The sequence below is a fragment of the Priapulus caudatus genome, unplaced genomic scaffold, assembly GCF_000485595.1.
Source record: "Priapulus caudatus unplaced genomic scaffold, Priapulus_caudatus-5.0.1 Scaffold973, whole genome shotgun sequence".
Classification (NCBI taxonomy): Eukaryota; Metazoa; Priapulida; class Priapulimorpha; order Priapulimorphida; family Priapulidae; genus Priapulus; species Priapulus caudatus.
Genome location: NW_014578034.1, coordinates 59,696 through 77,555, shown reverse-complemented (window position 1 = coordinate 77,555; position 17,860 = coordinate 59,696). Strand labels below are relative to the sequence as shown.

At 40.2% G+C, this 17,860-nt stretch overlaps 1 protein-coding gene across 1 annotated transcript in view; it reads right to left on the bottom strand.

Moving 5' to 3' along the window:
- The window catches only part of LOC106814749 (papilin-like), a gene marked incomplete at both ends in the record, with an annotated part of 31,816 nt that extends 14,043 nt beyond the window's left edge, over positions 1-17,773 (bottom strand). The window contains 19 exon segments of the mRNA XM_014819095.1: positions 1,662-1,708; positions 2,223-2,351; positions 2,692-2,862; positions 3,376-3,408; positions 3,650-4,018; positions 4,231-4,416; positions 5,327-5,417; positions 6,468-6,592; positions 6,926-7,138; positions 7,429-7,590; positions 7,819-7,992; positions 8,139-8,333; positions 8,980-9,117; positions 9,897-10,031; positions 10,484-10,618; positions 16,115-16,205; positions 16,455-16,558; positions 17,085-17,285; positions 17,639-17,773. Of these exon segments, the coding sequence (XP_014674581.1) occupies positions 1,662-1,708; positions 2,223-2,351; positions 2,692-2,862; positions 3,376-3,408; positions 3,650-4,018; positions 4,231-4,416; positions 5,327-5,417; positions 6,468-6,592; positions 6,926-7,138; positions 7,429-7,590; positions 7,819-7,992; positions 8,139-8,333; positions 8,980-9,117; positions 9,897-10,031; positions 10,484-10,618; positions 16,115-16,205; positions 16,455-16,558; positions 17,085-17,285; positions 17,639-17,675 (2,736 nt within the window).
- Positions 17,774-17,860: the final 87 nt, after the last annotated feature.

The window sequence follows — 17,860 nt, the reverse complement described above, 5'->3', positions numbered from 1 at the left end:
GATTGCTACCTTGGATTAACGATGTGATTATTTGGAGCGCTACAAAACGATATAAAGTAAAGCTGGAATTACATGATAAGGTATTAGACTACAGGTGTCACCAACCTAAGACCAAAACTGTGTCTGGACCTAATGCTCACTATGTCGTGTTTAGTTAAGGAACCTTTGCCTGGAATGGCCCTGTTACCACCTAAGACTCCGGTCACGTGAACAGATGACACTGACAAGAGCTCAGCGGCCACAAAGACTTTCGAATTTCCTCTCGATCGAGAATCACCTACAAATGTAGGCCTTTTTGCCAGAATATGTTATGTTCTGTCTCTATCCGCAGTCTCTAGGTCACCTCCCTGAATGTGGATGACTTTTTATAGCACTATGTTGCTTCAGCACATTAATAATACCACATTTACGTGTTACACCTGCCATTTCTCCACGCGCTATCATTCGCTGATCCCACTTCTTTCCTTAGCCTCGTCCCAAGGGGAGGTTGGCAGGATGATTTATGTTTTTCCAACAAATCCGGAGCGTTTGGCTCTGTTGGCGGGTCTTGGCCCGCGGTATCCGTAAGACCCGTTTCTAGAACCACACACGCCCCGCGGCCACTCGTACCCCCGTCGTATCTGATTTAGTGATTCTGTGATGTCAAACCATGGCAAGCTTCGATCATAATGCTAGAATGTGCCACAAATGCACACAGCCATGTGAAAGCCACAAGTTCTTTCATGTTAATGGCCTTACAGGCATTAAGCGACAATGCCCTAACGACAACCAATAAAACAGCGGAGACAGAAATTCAAATAACAAAAAAGCGCATAAAAATTAAATACGCATCAGAGAACACAACTACAATCAATGCAAACCACTTAATCACATTGTTGGTCTGCTATATATCGATGAACAGACTCCGATGAAACATTGTAAGCGTCGAGGATTACAGCTAGTTGTGAAGACAAAAAGAAGCAAACAAGCACCTCACCGTGTCGCAAGGAGACCAGCCACTTCAGGCTGCCGTGCATATTTGGAGCGACTTTCTCCCTATCTCTTGTAATTAGACAAGGGCTAGATTTCGAGAGGTAGCGGTGTGTGATCATCGTGACTGGTTTTCACTGAAACTAGATTATAGTGTGCAGGATTTTTAGCCATCGCTTATCCGCCACGACAGATATATTCCCTACCTGCATGTTATGGGCATGCTCGAGTGAGAGCGGACGGTGTACCTGCAAAACACACTAAGCCGAGTAATTTTATTAGGATCACGCGAGCAAACGTGCTCATAATACATCAACACATGCAGGAGCCTCCTAAGTACATCGAATTTGCTTTTGTATTATTGACGTGTACTCACGGCGGATATCAACAACTCACCTTCGAGAAGATATCTAAAGCTGCCGATATTGTATTCACCCTAACTATCTCGCATAAATACTGACGTATCATACCTACGGTGGTCCTTGCTCTTCAGAGACTAGATGGTCTCGATCACAAGCTAGTTGGCTATGAGACTCCTAGGCACGTACCGGTTGCGTGCTGTCATGCTGCAATGTCGTGTATGTTGGCCAGCCGACACGTCCATACCACCGGTGAGACGGGATTGCGTGCATTTTCGCTTGCCAGGACGGAGCACAGTCCATATGCATTACCAAACAGGCCGATGGAGCTGCGGGATCTGGGATCGGGTCTCCAACTCGGCATGGGTTAAATGGCTCAGCTACAACGAAACAATACAGCTAGTGTGATAAAAACATTAGGCATGAAGAAGAATTTAACATGTTATCAGACAGACAGAATTTGACAAGAAACCTTCTACATCCATGCTACGTCCTAATGGAAGTAATACATGGAGCAAATTAAAGAGCTTACGTACACAACCAAGGTAACACAGGGTGTCCATGTTATGTTGTATTCTAAGGTAGTCTTATATATTCTAAGGTATGTCTTAGCAGTATGTATTTTCAAGTAAATATATATGTGTCATTAGGGTGGCTGGTTGAAAAATACACAGAAGAATTTCTGTGATACCTGGTCAAAATGGCATTCAACCTTTTCAAACAGAAGCCAAGCTTTGCTAGAGGTGCCTGTCAATCATTGTAGGCCGATAGAGTGATTGCCAATTGAAAGCAAATTCAATGGTGGATAACCTAATTTAAAATAAACTTGATACTGTGCTACTGTAAGCAACAGAGCCTGCAACGTGTACTGAACTGTATTATATACAACATTACCTCTGCTTCGACACTCCCCAGAATAATCTAGAGTCGCCTTGGCACAGTTCATCTCACATGGATTACCATACGTTTTACCACCGGTACCACACTGTGGGTTGTACTCTTGGGTGCAGATGCATAAGGATTCTGAAATTGATGAAAATCACATATCATGTCAAACTCTCGTTGTTTCACAGTTAATCTCTACTGGCTAATTACTAAATAATGCCAATTGTGAAATCTTGTCATCTCGAGACAAAGTGTCCATTGCCTGCTTGCTTTCGTACTACCACACTGTGGGCTGTACTCTCGTCGACAGAGGCAGAATGTCTATAGAATACATATGCCATTTGAGAAAAGATAACAGCGAAATCCAGAAAAAATTTTATTCCATGCCTCGACCCAATATCTAATTCAATATGACAAATAGAACTAAAGAAGTAACAGTATAGTGCTCGTTTAAGAGAAAGAAAATGCTAGTCTCCACCTTGGCAGGCTCCAGGATGGGCTACTTTCAGATTTGGCTTTCCTTGGTCTTTGTCACAGTTCAATGCACATTGGTTACTGTAGGTTTTTCCATCGTCGCCACACACAGGGGTGTAATCCGCCGTGCAGATACAAGGCCGGGGGCCTGGCCTGCCTCGAGGATCCTGCCTCGCTGAAATTAATAAATTGTAAAGAATTTTAAACGAATTAATAAAATTTGCACAAGGATAACAGAGTAAACTTTGTACACACGTGCATAGTACAATTTCCTAAACGATTTAATTTAAATGAAAATCTTGATTTACTTTTACAATTACTTTATATTGTGAATAGAATAATGAATATTCGATGTACAGACAGATCAACAACCATGATATAATAGATAATTAATAAATAAATAGCATCATGGATGGATAGATGGACGGACATACGGAGGGACAGATAGATGGATGGGCGGATGGATAGATAGATGAATGGATGTGTAGAAGGATGGATTGACAGATGGATAAATGGATGGATGGACGTAACAGACAGATGGACAGATGGACATGTGGATGGAATAGATGGGATAGATGAATGGATGGAATGGATGGTATGGGAAGACAGATATATTGTTTCTAAAATATGATTTGTAAATAATATATGCCGATGTTCTTAATGAAATTTAATTTGGACAAAATCTTACCTACATCCAGCTCTTTTCTACCTCTTAGCGGTCCTAATTAACGAAAAGAAGTTTGAATGTACTGCTTTTTCACACACGTTCTGTCAGCCTTGAGATTATATTTTACATAACCTTGCGCATGATATCATTTCAACACAGCTCTCCGATATGCCACATTGCTACAACAGTACTCATTGAAGTGACAACCAATTTTGTTACAGCCATTAGCCCAAACTAGCTGATTTAAGCTACTACAGAAAAAAAGTTGCGAGTATTTCTACAAACATCTACTCACCTGGTAGTATTAAATGCATTTCCTTAAAGCATACTTGGTCGCAATCAGATTTATCGTCGAATCTGTTTTCGTTGCCCTGGCAACCTCCATACAGGTACTGCTCGCATTTTTCCGTTTCCGAGTTGAAGAACCACTTGCGTATGGCGGCGCTGCAGGGTCCTGAATCTCTGGGCATCGCACACAGGCTAGGTCGCTTGTCACCCGGCTGCGGTGCACGAGGACAGCAGACGGACGGAGCGTCTGCTACCTCGGTGTTGCACTCATACGGAGGTGGGCAAGGATTGGAGGCCCAGCAGCTCACACTCTCTGTGGGGTCATTGACTTTCACAAGTGGGTTACCGTACCTACACGGATCAAAGGGTTTTTTACCTGGAAAAACAAAACAGGGCCACATTAAGACGTGCCTTAGGTGTCCGCTTCATGAAGCGGCTCGCACTTCCACTTATCGTCACTGGCAACCACTATATCCTCACTGGCTGGCTCATGTATCGTCATTAAGTCTAGTCTAGTCTTTACAAAAAGACAACAGCGAGTAGATGAAATTATTGTTTTCACTGTAACAATTAATTACGCGTGCTTACTGGACTTCCTGCTTGGGTCGACACACGCATGTTGGCGACATGAGGATACGTCACAGCATTGCTTAGGACTAACACAGTCAGATTGCAACTGACAGACTTCTGTTGTCAAGTGACTTGGACAGAACCACAGATTATCGAAACTTGGGCAAACTAGAGCATCCAAAGCTGGCTCCGGCACACTGTCATCTGAAAAGCAGAGACAAGCATTAAAATGTTTTATATCTAATATATTTTAATTTACAACACCAGTCAGATTAGAATAAAATTATGTGTTGCACTTGTGATAATACACACGGTTTTCGTATGCGAGTCTTTCTATTGATATGGAATGTACCATCACAAAATGTACGTCTTGTCTTTCTAAATACAAGGATACTGCATAAGGTAACATCCCAGTTGGCCTACTCCCATTTCGTCTACTCTCAGAATAGGCAATATTCCAATTTCGCCTACTCCCATTATGCTATTGTGTTTTCTATTTTTGTCTCTCAAGTTGTGTTCTCATTCTTTGTACCTATGTTTTCTTCTGGTTCCTGTAGTCTAATGGATTTAATATGCCAATTAAAACCATATTTTATTATTTATAAATGATTATTTAGTGAACAAATCGATCGTAGACGAAATGGGAATAGGGTAGAACATGAGCGTAGATGAATTGGGAGTAGGCGAAATGGGTATAGGCCAATTGGGAATTTTGCTGTAGGCGAAATGGGAATTTTGCCGTAGGCGAAGTGGTAGTAGGCCAACCGGGAATAAATCCTGCACAAGCACATATTTCTTTATGTTATTTGTGTACAGGTTAGTGCATATAATATGTTTTGTTGTTACTAAAAATTTCTGTTGACCTGTAATTTGTTTTTATCGACTAAAAATTTATGTTGACCAGTAATTTGCTCATAAAGGCTAAAATTGTCTGTAGTGCTCAAAAATGGGTTGTGGTGGCTGTTGTTGTTTGTTTGTTGTCCGCCCCACAGTTTGTGATGACTATACATGATTCATTCATAACTGAGAAGCCATTCACAAAGTGTTGACCAATGCATCAATCAATTTAACAATGATGATTGCAATGAAATTAGTGAAACACATTAAACCATACCAGTGCATATGGCTAGGTGCTGGCAGAAATGTCCTTCCTTGCAATTGACAGCTTTGCTTGAGCACGTTTGATCAATTTTACATGGGGATTGCTGCAAAGATTAAGGTTGAGGTAAAAGACAGGTTATTACAAATTCTAATGCATTGTCATTGGTTTTTTAATAATATTAATTATTATGAATAAAACTAGCTATATAATCTACCCAATGCATCACACATCCATTAAAAAGGGCACTGATATACCATAAGTGGACAAAATAAATGATAGATGTAAGAAACAAATTCACGTATAGTTACGTGTTATATATATATCATACGTTATAGTATACAATTAAATGTGCATTACAATATTTAAATGTGTAGACCAGAAAATCTAAATAGTAGGCTAGTGTGGTATGGATTGCAACAGATACGGCCAGATTTATTAGGAGATCATGTGCAATTGCTTCAGTCGATGAGAAATGGATATACAGTCCGACCTCCTTTATCCGGCCACGTTGGGACCGGCACCTATCCGGATATGGGATTTGGCCGGATATGAGAGTTATGCTCAAACACAGCATTTCTATGCAGTTCAGTAGGGTTTATGCATGTGATAATGTTACTCGTTGCTATGATTATTTGTAACAAACTGTCGTGTTTTACGGTTTATATGAAATGAAATAAAATAAAATAAAACAGAAATTTTACTGGAGGCATAGCGGACATGAGCGGACAACACACACACACACGCACGCGCACACACACGCGCGCACAAGTACAGTTGGTACATCGCGCAAGTTTTGAGCGAGATTTTGAAAATGAATGAAAAACAGAGAACATACACTGCGAGATCGTGGCCGGTTAATAGAGATTTCCGAATAACGGATGGCCAGATAAAGGAGGTCGGACTGTAATGTATTGTATCATACACTGATTTCTCTTTCCCAATTTCCATAATGGCATGCAAAGTCGCCATTACTATTACGAAATATGAACGTTGACCATAAGCGTCACTATAGAATTATGCAATTATGTACTTGAACTGTTTACTAACCAAGGGGCACCATAACTATTTTTAGAGACTACTTAATTGCTATAGCTATGATACGTACATTACAAGGATTTTTTTAGAGACTACTTGCTATAGCTATGATACGTACATTACAAGGGTCCGCAGCACAAGCACATTGAGGACAATCTGTATCGCCATCAACCGTGTAAAAATGACCATACTGACAGGAATCAAGCCCCTCACATGAAGCCGGTGGGCAGAAGAAGCTATATCCTGAAAGGTTAACAAATGGAAGACATTAGAAAATATCTTGGTGCAAAATGTAGTTACATATCAATTATCATGATACGAAAAGTATTCAGAGAAATCTTATTCTTGAAGTTCGCACACCACTCTCCCAGCATCCAGTGTTGTTAAGATTGCAAATCAGGGCCAAACTTATTTCTGTGTTAGGTTTGGAGGGGGAATACCTTCATCATTCATAGGTATAAATTGCTGAATTGGTGGCTACTGTCTTTAGAATAGAAAAGATTAGGTCATTAGAAACCAATTCTTACAAGAACACTATATACTATGGTTCCATGCATGCAGTCTGAGTGTACTCACCAATGCAATCTGGCTGCTGATCTACAGTGTTTTCCTGCGTCAAGCTGAGGCCATGTTCATCCAGGCAGTAGCAATTACCTACATTACACTTGAAACGCACATAGTTGCCTTCCTCATCGCAGATGGGGGAGCCGCTCTCCAGAGGCATCGGTCTGGGTGGATCCTGATAGGACGACATCGACAGTGCACTGTTTGCTCTCTCCACTTGACATTCTGCAATAGAAATGATCACTTACATGTGTGCGCTCGTGCGTGTGCATATTGTGTGTACATGCGTGTGTGTGTAGTAGGCATATGTTTTTACATGTAACGAAAATCAGCATGGAGTTTATTCATCGGTATTGCCAACACCCACTCAAGTTTATTTCGTTTCATTGTGCTGTTGTTTTCATGTTAACTAAATCAACAGTTTAGCGTCACCTTAGTGAAAGCAAATTACAAATGTACGTAATATCACACATTACGTATCAGTGCAACTGACAGCAAGGCCGTATCTTACACACCTGTCACATCATTAGGCTCCACACAAACGCTGCCGCAGGGCCCTGCATCACAGCACTTCTCTATACCCTTGCAATAACCATCACTATTGCAGGCTGGTGGGCATGAAGTTGTATACGCATTGCTTAGATCCGGACACGTTCCAACTTTGCTCGGATCATCGGCTGTGAAACAAAAATGGCGAATACTTATTCTAGTATATATCAATATACTACTTGGTGTTGACAAAATCAGGTTCAGTGCATGATTTAGTCAACCATTTCTCTGCAGACATTAATAAACTAAACTAGCAAGTAACTTAACAAGAAAATTTAACAACTGAAAGACAAATGAAACAAATAACGTGCAGGTAGAAAGGAAGGGGATAAACACATGGTAAAACCTGTTCGTACCTGGACAATGCAAGAAGCAGTCAACATATGAATCAAAGTGGTTGTCATTGCCACCGCATCCAGTGTAGAAGAAAGTCTCACATGCTCTGGTCTCAGCATTAAAATACCATCTCTGGTCGAAGCCATTGCAGTTACCTTCCTGTCTTGGCTGTTCGCACGCATCTGGTGCCCTACCTGCAAAATACACACACCGTCACAACACGACCTGACCTAATAGGTGAAGACACAATGTTTAGGTATATGTGGTTATCGAAGCATTCCAGTGACAAGACACTAATTAAATGGCGTACTATATACGCATGTAGGTGTGTTGTACTCACTGTGGCACTCCTTCCTGCAGTCCTCGTACTGCATGAAGTTGTTGTCGTTGCCGCCGCAGCCAGAGTATATGAATCGCTCACACTGATTGGAGGTGCTGTTGTAGAACCAGCGACGGAAGGCGGCCAGACACGAGATCAGCTGAGTCGGGTCACTCGGCTGGTAGGGCTGCCTGCAAACCTCGCTCTGCAGAGCAACTGGAAACAAGAGCTCAACGTTGAACGGTGGGTGACAGCAAACATCGCAGCAAAAGTAACTACAATGTAGATGAAGATAAAATGTTATTAAAGTGATTACGTCACCGTAAATAGTAAAAGTAAAAAAGAAATATTTCCACTTTTTCACAAAATGTAAGTAATTCTGTTAACTTTTTATGGTTAAATTGCTGTATTATACTTCCTATTTTACTATATTGTTCGATGTAAACATACACTTGTGACTTATACATAGCCCATAGCAAGCAATTAATATGTCAGGATAATAATATCAAATCGTCCAGGTTTTTTTGGATTTGTAACTAGTTGAGAAACAATATTACCAGGTAAGAATTTGAGGATACATTAGTATCCTCAAAGACATCCCATTAGTACTTACTTTTAATGTAAAAAAATGGCAATTTTTTTTTACAAATATACACCACAGAAAATTCGTTACGTAGTCAATTTAAATTATGCATGGTGTTAGTGTGATTTTTTTTTATAAGTGCATGGCATGCATCTGATACTAGCTGTCTAAATGTGATAAGCAGTAGCACTAATAGTGCTAACACATCTAAGTAAAATCCTAATATATGTGGGTCCACCCTTTTGAGTTGTTTTTGGCCTCTGTATTTTTTTATCTCACCTTTGCATTCACAGAGAATGCAGCCTCTTTCATCCTGTTTGTACCCATTTGCACACGAAATCTGGCAGCTGACGAACGACGGGCAGATGTCAAGAGGCTTCCCCCTTTCTCTTGTATCAAGAGAACCGGAAGATCTACCTAATTTTTATTGTTACAAGACCTTAGCATTATCAAGAGTTAATAATATGTATTCGATATATAATATATATAACACAATAGGTATTATTAGCTCTTGATATTATAAAATAGAACTGTACTGGTTTAGCACAGTATCAATTTTTTGCATTATCCAATAATAAGGCTGATAGGGTCTATGTCCCCCAGGGTACTGCCGGAACGTACCCTGGGTACGGTCCAGTATACCGGAACGTACCCTGGTAACTATCTAGCTGATATGGTTAGGGTTAGGGTTAGTGTTAGGGTTAGAGTTAGGGTTATAGGGTTAGGGTTAGGGTTAGTGTTAGGGTTAGGATTAGGGAGTAGGCGTAGGCAACTCCCTAGACTCAGTAGTGGAGTAGGCGAGGTACGGTCCGGCATATGAGATAGTAGTATTTAGTACCAGGGTACATTCCGGTATACCGGACCGTACCCAGGGTATGTTCCGGTATACCGGACCGTACCCAGGGTATGTTCCGGCAGTACCCTGGGGGACATATCAGCAATAATAAGTGATATGCGATTCAGACATATACCTTCTATTTATTCCAATATCAACATGTCAATTTACATAGATGTGATCATGCAGGAGTAGGACAGTAAGAGACAATAGGTAATTGTAAGGGATAATAACTAATAGCGATTCATAATATAATCCTACTCTTGCTTTAATTACCATAATATAAATGATCTATTGTCTCCATTATACCCCCATACTCTTACTCGTGACGTTACGTGACGTATATCAAAGACACACTTACTTCCACATTCACCGGGGTAATCTAAACGCTTCCTGGCACAGTTCATCTCACATGGGTTGCCATATGTTACACCATCTGTACCACACTGTGGGTTGTACTCCTGACTGCAGATGCAGATACTCTCTGGAATACGCTCTGGAATATGAAGACCATTTGAGAAAGAACACCGGCTAGAGCAAGTCTTCTAGAATATGCAATGAGCTCAGTTTTACTAAAGGTAGCAATTCGTCCATATTTACCCAGTTTTTTTGTTGTATTTAACAGCATAATTAATTATTCCTCTGTAATATCTCAGCTTAATTTTTTCACCTGTGAGATTCCTAGTTATTTTACGTTATAGTTATGCCTTTTTACAAATCTCATTCTTGAATCACTCATATTTCTGTCCACTCCCTTTTTTGCATAGCATTCGGTAGCATTCTCATTTCCATTCATAAATTAAACAATTGCTAAATGCCGGACACTGCTGTTATTACACTGCACTGAGGCATACAATCTTGAAATTCCAGAACCTCAAATTACCTCTACACTTGAAATTACCTCACATAAGAGCATTGATTGTGTGACACCTGTTTGTAAGGCATTACCTAGTCGTAGTATTGGAACACCAACCCGAGCTAGCTCGCAGGATGGGAGAGGTGGGCACGGATGTCGGACACACTGCACTTGGCGCATTTCACACACCTTACCATCATCACACTCAACATCCTCACAGGTTGGATCTGAAAAGAGGTGACCAGAATGTATCTGCAGTCTTAATTCAAATATACAGTCACATATTAGGTGCAAATTATATCAGAATTAAGCGGACAATCGTTGAAAATATTGTTAACAGACATGGCATTTTTGAAACAAGTTTATTGCGACGGTATATTAGCATAGCATGCTTCTCCCAAGGCCTCTAATGTATGCCGGGTCCAACATGCCTTCAAAGCTAAATCTGCTTTGTGACATCCCATAAATCCTTTGACATGCCTTAATTGTCTAAAAAAATATATGCCCTAATTTTTAGCTGTGGTTTCTTTTAAATACCTCAAGGGGTTCTTGACCAGTGGTCCATGGACCCCTTCAGCGTCCGTGGATGGGCTTAAATTGACTACGTCACGAATTTTCTATGATAAAATTTGTAAAATTTTTCCATTTTTTTACATTAAAAGTAAGAACTAACAGGAATACCTAAACGTATTGTCAAATTCTTACCTGATAAGATTATTTCTCAACTAGTTAAAAATCAAAAAAACCTGGACGATTTGATATTAGTGTTCCTGACATTAATTGCTTGCTATGGGCTATGTATGCGTCATGAGTAATCAAACAATATAGTAAAATAAGAAGCAATGCAGCAATTTAACCATAAAAAGTGAACAGAATGACTTATATTTTGTGAAAAAGTGGAAATATATATATATTTTTTACTATTTACGGTGACGTAATCACTTTAAGGGGTGCCGTGAACTTCAATGTTTTTCCAATTTGTGTTTATGTGCTTATGCAAATTTTTCTTGGGCGGGGTCCGTAGCTTTCACCAGATTCTAAAAGTGGTCCATGACTCAAAAAATGTTAAGAACCACTGCGTTTACTCAGTCATACTGTCATGTTAGCAGCTTATTTATACGTCTCCTAACTGATCGAGTTTACCTGGGTATCGAGGGACCTTATATCTCACGTAATTGACTTCAATTAGTAGGCCTACAACCACCCTCAGGAACCTCCGCCATCTGTCTATAAATGACGTGCCGATTCCTCGGCAGAACCCTGTACATCATACTGAACTGCACAGCAAAAGAATTACGGTACCGCTACCATTACTAAACCCAAAAATCACAGAACAACCGTGCTGTGAGCACACCTCACAGAAGAGAAGCGCCCAATTTTCCGCTAGGCCTCAACCGCATTCATCTACAAGGTTAGCCTGCAGGTGCTAATAAACACATGGCGAAGGAATTTGCGGTGGCTCACAAAGAGCAGAGCAGCAGAGGGAGATTACGACGTGCCACACTTAGAGGCTTACGAGTGCCACACAGCAAGCTTGAGGTGCGAGGGCAAGACTCCAATCCACATCCACAGTCCTCCAGTGGACGATCGCTGTCTGACCGTGGACATCTGACGCCCTAGTAATGTAATCATTATAAAACAAAACTGTATTTAACCAATGGATAAATGTAGATCGAATATGCCAAAATAAAATAGACTTCTCTCACTCTGACTACGATAGTAATCACCACCAGATTGCCCACTTAACTCACCCTTGTGGGATAGTTTCTTCTTTCACAGCAACATGGCCTGCATAATCTACTATTCACAGAAAATATACGACAACGCAGATTTTATGGACCGATGTGCAGGATTAAGCTGGGAAGGATCTGTTAACCCTGCACATTGCATGGCTTGGAGTCTGCAACTGCAGGTTGGGACCAGGCCGTCCTCATCAGTTCTGTAGCCATTGATCACAGGCTCGTCATCACCCAGTCTAGCATGGCACCACTCAAACACTACAACATAAATGTAACATGCTATTATACACTGGCCCGAGCAATTCATACTATTGGCAAACCATATTATCCAGATACATCTTAACGTTGTACGACCGCTTTGCTCATGGTCTCGTCACGCTCCCTTTCTGACTTTAGCAGGGATGTTAAGTGCACAGCTAATTATGGGTACGTGACTTTACATATTTCCACATCAATAATCCTGTTGGCCATATCATAATTTAAGTACAGTGAGCAAATTAAAGTGTAAATAAAAACCTAAAAAATTGATGAGTAAGGCTTAATAAAATTTATAGAGAACAATTATAGGTACAACTTAAACCAAATCGCATCAATTAAAGACAATTCAGCCGTCTAATATGTGTAAAAAAATAATTCGGAAGCTGTCTTAGTGGGATGCCATGACTATATAGTTGAACCTTTCACTAATAGAATAGCATAGTTTTAACAACATTTTAATGTATCTCAATTAATTTATATAAGGGTATATTTTAGAGTGCAAATAGAATTTATTGTTCGCCGGGGGGCTTCGGGGATACTCATCACTTGGTACCAAACTAACTTGACCCTAAATACATTTACATTTTATACCTTCTAGACAGTGTGGTTGTCGCGCCGCCCAGCGGGGTCTCTTAGTCAGGCAACTCTGCTCCATCAGGTGCAACACACCATGAAATAGCCTGATAGAGCATAGGAACTGGATCTCCCGCCAAACTCTCCTTCTGGTGTGCACTGGGGCCGATAATTGCCAATTATGCCACCTAGCATGTCTGCGTTTGCCTCATGGATTTGGCATGCTAAAGAGATATATGATATGTACATGTAAGTTAACAAACAGTTTCTGCGAAACAACATCCAAAAATTCACGATTCGAGCTAATGTAAATGTACTCTTCTACAGCCTTTTTTTTGTTCCTCAATTTAAATTTCTTCATGCTATAGATACAAATTATATACGAATTGTGTTTTTCAGAGTATTATCATGAATGATATATAGTCAACCCGGTGCTAGTGGACAGATGTTCATATATGGTGCACCTTTTGTGTTTCCTCTGAGAGTACCTTACACAGTGAATCCATCTCTAGAGAAAGGAAACCTGTCTATAAAGAACACTGTGGAGGTTTCCTTTGAGTGCATAGATTTGTATACCTTTCAGTGGTGGTGCGGCATCAGCACGACCTGGCATGCAGGTTGGAACAGGTGGGCACGATGATAAGAAGCAATCCACTTCTTGCAATACGCAGATTTCATCGTCGTCACATTCAATATCGTCACAAGACAGCTCTAAAAATGTGTGAACAGCACGACTATGTGAATCACTTCAAATCACCATCACATAGCATATTTTACTTGGAGTCTTAAGCTGGGTTTACACTAACGACTTTATGCTGTCAAATTGGCGAATTGGACCAAATTCTCAATTCGGCAACAGAGTTGGCAAAAATAAAACATGTTCTAATTTCCCAACTAGTAAGTTGCTAGTGTTTCTCGCACAACTTTTACGTTTACACTGCCGATCGTCGGTTGTATGTTTCGGTCGTTGCTTTAAATTGCAAAATTAGTCCAATTTGTCAATTTAAATTATTTTACAGCATAAAGTCGGTAGCGTAAACCCAGCTTTAGAGTCGTGCCTTTCATGACTGTATTCACAAGGTTAATTGAGAATTACATGTACACCTATATTAGACATTTCATAGTTCCATACTACCGTGTATGCAATAGCAATGCCAATTACACATTCAGAGGGCAAGGTTACTTGCATGAAGTACGTGTAAGGCAATGGAAAATATCATGGACACAAAATTTTATATCTTACCTGGGCACTTAGCAAGCTTGGGGCAAGACTCCAACCCACATTCAACCTCAGTAAGTTGGCATGAGTTTCCATCTCCACAATTGACATCCTGTTATGGTAATAAACGTCATAACTTTATATCTCGCGCACAAAGCTATAAGCTATTTAGTAATCAACATGTTTATGTGTGTAAGAAGAATAGTGGTTACTTGTTATGGACCGGCCGGTGTTTAACACTCACATCGCATGGGCTTGAGTTGCAACTGCAGGTGGGACATCCGTCATCATCGGTTCTGTAGCCATGCTCACAGTCGTCATCACAGTCTAGCAGGTCACACTCAATCACTACAACATAAATGTAAATTGGTCACACTATCACATGGTGCGGTGATTCCTAAAACTAGGGTGTCCATCTCTGGGAATTAAGGTGTGTGGAATTCCACCAGAATATCTATAGAATTAATTCAAAGTCATTAATGAGAATGTGTGCATCTGAAAAGTAAAATATAACTAAACGTTTGCATCTCTATATATTCAAATCTCTGAATTACTGTTTCAAGTTTATTTAAAAATGTAAAAAAAGGCGCAAGGGCCAGATGAGCATAAACAACTGACACCATGACAAGAATTTAGGAACATATGCACTAACATAGGTTTGAACTGAATGACGTCTGGTGATCAATGCACATGCGTAAGTTACATTTCATTACTTTCACCTACACATAATGTTAGCTACATATTATTACCTTGTAGACAGTTTGGTCTCCCGCGACCAGGGGGTCTCTTAGTTCCAGGCAACTCTGTTCCATCAGGTGCAACACACCATGAATAGCCTGAAGAGCCATGGAACTGGATCTCCTCAAACTCTCCTTCTGGTGTGCACTGAGGCCGATAATTGCCAATTCTACCACCTAGCGCGTCTGCGTTTGCCTGATGGATTTGGCATGCTGCAAAGAAATGTTATTAGGTGTTATATAAAAAACACATAATTACCAACAGTGTTCCATATAGGAATTTAATCAGTAACATGCACTTGACTATTTTTGAAAATGATTTTGAACTTTTTTTCTCTCTAAACATTGTCAGCAATATTCCAAACTGGTGATGTAATGTTATGAATTTTACAACACTTACATGCAGACATGCATATGCGCCCATATTTATGAATTGCTACATAAATAAATATAGTTAACTCTCGAATATTATATTTGGTCTAAAATTAGCTCTAGAACGTACTATAGCCCTGCGCTCCGCCGCAGGGCTATAGTACATTCTATGGCTATGCCTGCGGCAGAGCGGAGGGCTATAGTTATAGAGCTAGTCTAAAATGTGCTAACACACCAACCAGTAATGCACGAAGGGTCGTTGTCGTAACAGGTACTACAGATATGTACCCGAGGTAGTTTTAGGTTATTTAGTATTATGTTTATATTTTTATATGAGGTATGTTTAGGGTTAGGGTTAGGGTTAGAGTTAGGGTTAGGGTAAAGCGGTCCATGACTCAAAAAATGTTAAGAACCACTGCGCTTACTCAGTCATACTGTCATGTTAGCAGCTTATTTATACGTCTCCTAACTGATCGAGTTTACCTGGGTATTGAGGGCCCTTATATCTCACGTAATTGACTTCAATTAGTACAACCACCCTCAGGAACCTCCGCCATCTGTCTATAAATGACGTGCCGATTCCTCGGCAGAACCCTGTACATCAGTACTGAACTGCACAGCAAAGCCATTACTCTACCCATTATTAAACCAAATCACAGAACAACCGGTTGTGACACACCCTCACAGAAAGAAAGCAATTTTCCGCTAGGCTCAACCGCATTCATCCTACAAGGTAGCCTGCCAGGTGTAATAAACACATGGCAAGTAATTTGGGTGGTCACAAAGAGAGAAGAGAGAGTTACGAGTGCACAAGTTAGAGCTTACGAGTGCACACAGCAAGCTTGGGGCAAGACTCCAATCCACATTCCACATCCCTCAGTTGGCACGATCCGCTGTCTGGTGGACATCTGACACCCTAGTAATGTAATATTATAAAACAAAACTGTATTACCAATGTATAAATGTAGATCGATTATGCAAATAAAATAGTACTTACTGAATATTGAATACATAGTAATCAACCACGGATTGATTAATCACCCTTTGAGGATAGTTTCTTTTTCACAGCCAAATGCCTGCTAACTACTATTCACAGAAAATATACGACAAGCAGATTTTATGACCGATGGCAGGGAATAAGTGGGAAGGATCTGTTAACACTCACATCGCATGGGCTTGAGTTGCAACTGCAGGTGGGACATCCGTCATCATCAGTACTGTAGCCATGCTCACAGTCGTCATCACATTCTAGCAGGTCACACTCAAACACTACAACATAAATGTAACATGCTAATTATACACTGCGAGAACATATATTGCAAACCATATTATCCATACATTTAACGTTGGACGACCCTGCTCATGGTCTGGTCACTCTTTTGACTTTAGGCAGGGATGTTAAGGTGCACAGTAATTATGTGTACGTATTTACATATTTCACAGTTCATAATCCTTTGGCCATATCATAATTTATACAGTGAGCGAATTAAAGTGTTAAAAAAAACCTAAAAATTGATGATGTAAGGTTAATAAATTATAGAGAAAATTATAGGTTACAATTAAACCAAGATGATAATAAACAATTCAGGTCTAATATGTGTAAAAAATAATTCGGAAGTGTCTATGGAATGCCATACTATATATTGAACCTTTCACTAATAAATAGCATGTTTAACAACATTTTAATTATCTCAATATTTATATAAGTGTATATTTAGAGTGCAAATAGGAATTTATTTTCGCTACTCATTCACTTGTACCAAATAACTGCCTAAATACATTTACATTTTATTACCTTCTAGACAGTTTGGTGTCCCGCGACCAGGGGGTCTCTTAGTTCCAGGCAACTCTGTTCCATCAGGTGCAACACACCATGAATAGCCTGAAGAGCCATGGAACTGGATCTCCGCAAACTCTCCTTCTGGTGTGCACTGGGGCCGATAATTGCCAATTATGCCACCTAGCATGTCTGCGTTTGCCTCATGGATTTGGCATGCTAAAGAGATATATGACATGTACATGTAAGTTAAGGAACAGTTTCTGTGAAACAACATCCAAAAATTCACGATTCGAGCTAATGTAAATGTACTCTTCTACAGCCTTTTCTTTCGTTCCTGAATTTAAATTTCTTCATGCTATAGATACAAATTATATACGAATTGTGTTTTTCAGAGTATTATCATGAATGATATATAGTCAACCCGGTGCTAGTGGACAGATGTTCATATATGGTGCACCTTTTGTGTTCTCTCTGAGAGTACCTTACACAGTGAATCCATCTCTAGAGAAAGGAAACCTGTCTATAAAGAACACTGTGGAGGTTTCCTTTGAGTGCATAGATTTGTATACCTTTCAGTGGTGGTGCGGCATCAGCACGACCTGGCATGCAGGTTGGAACAGGTGGGCACGATGATAAGAAGCAATCCACTTCTTGCAATACGCAGATTTCATCGTCGTCACATTCAATATCGTCACAAGACAGCTCTAAAAATGTGTGAACAGCACGACTATGTGAATAACTTCAAATCACCATCACATAGCATATTTTACTTGGAGTCTTAAGCTGGGTTT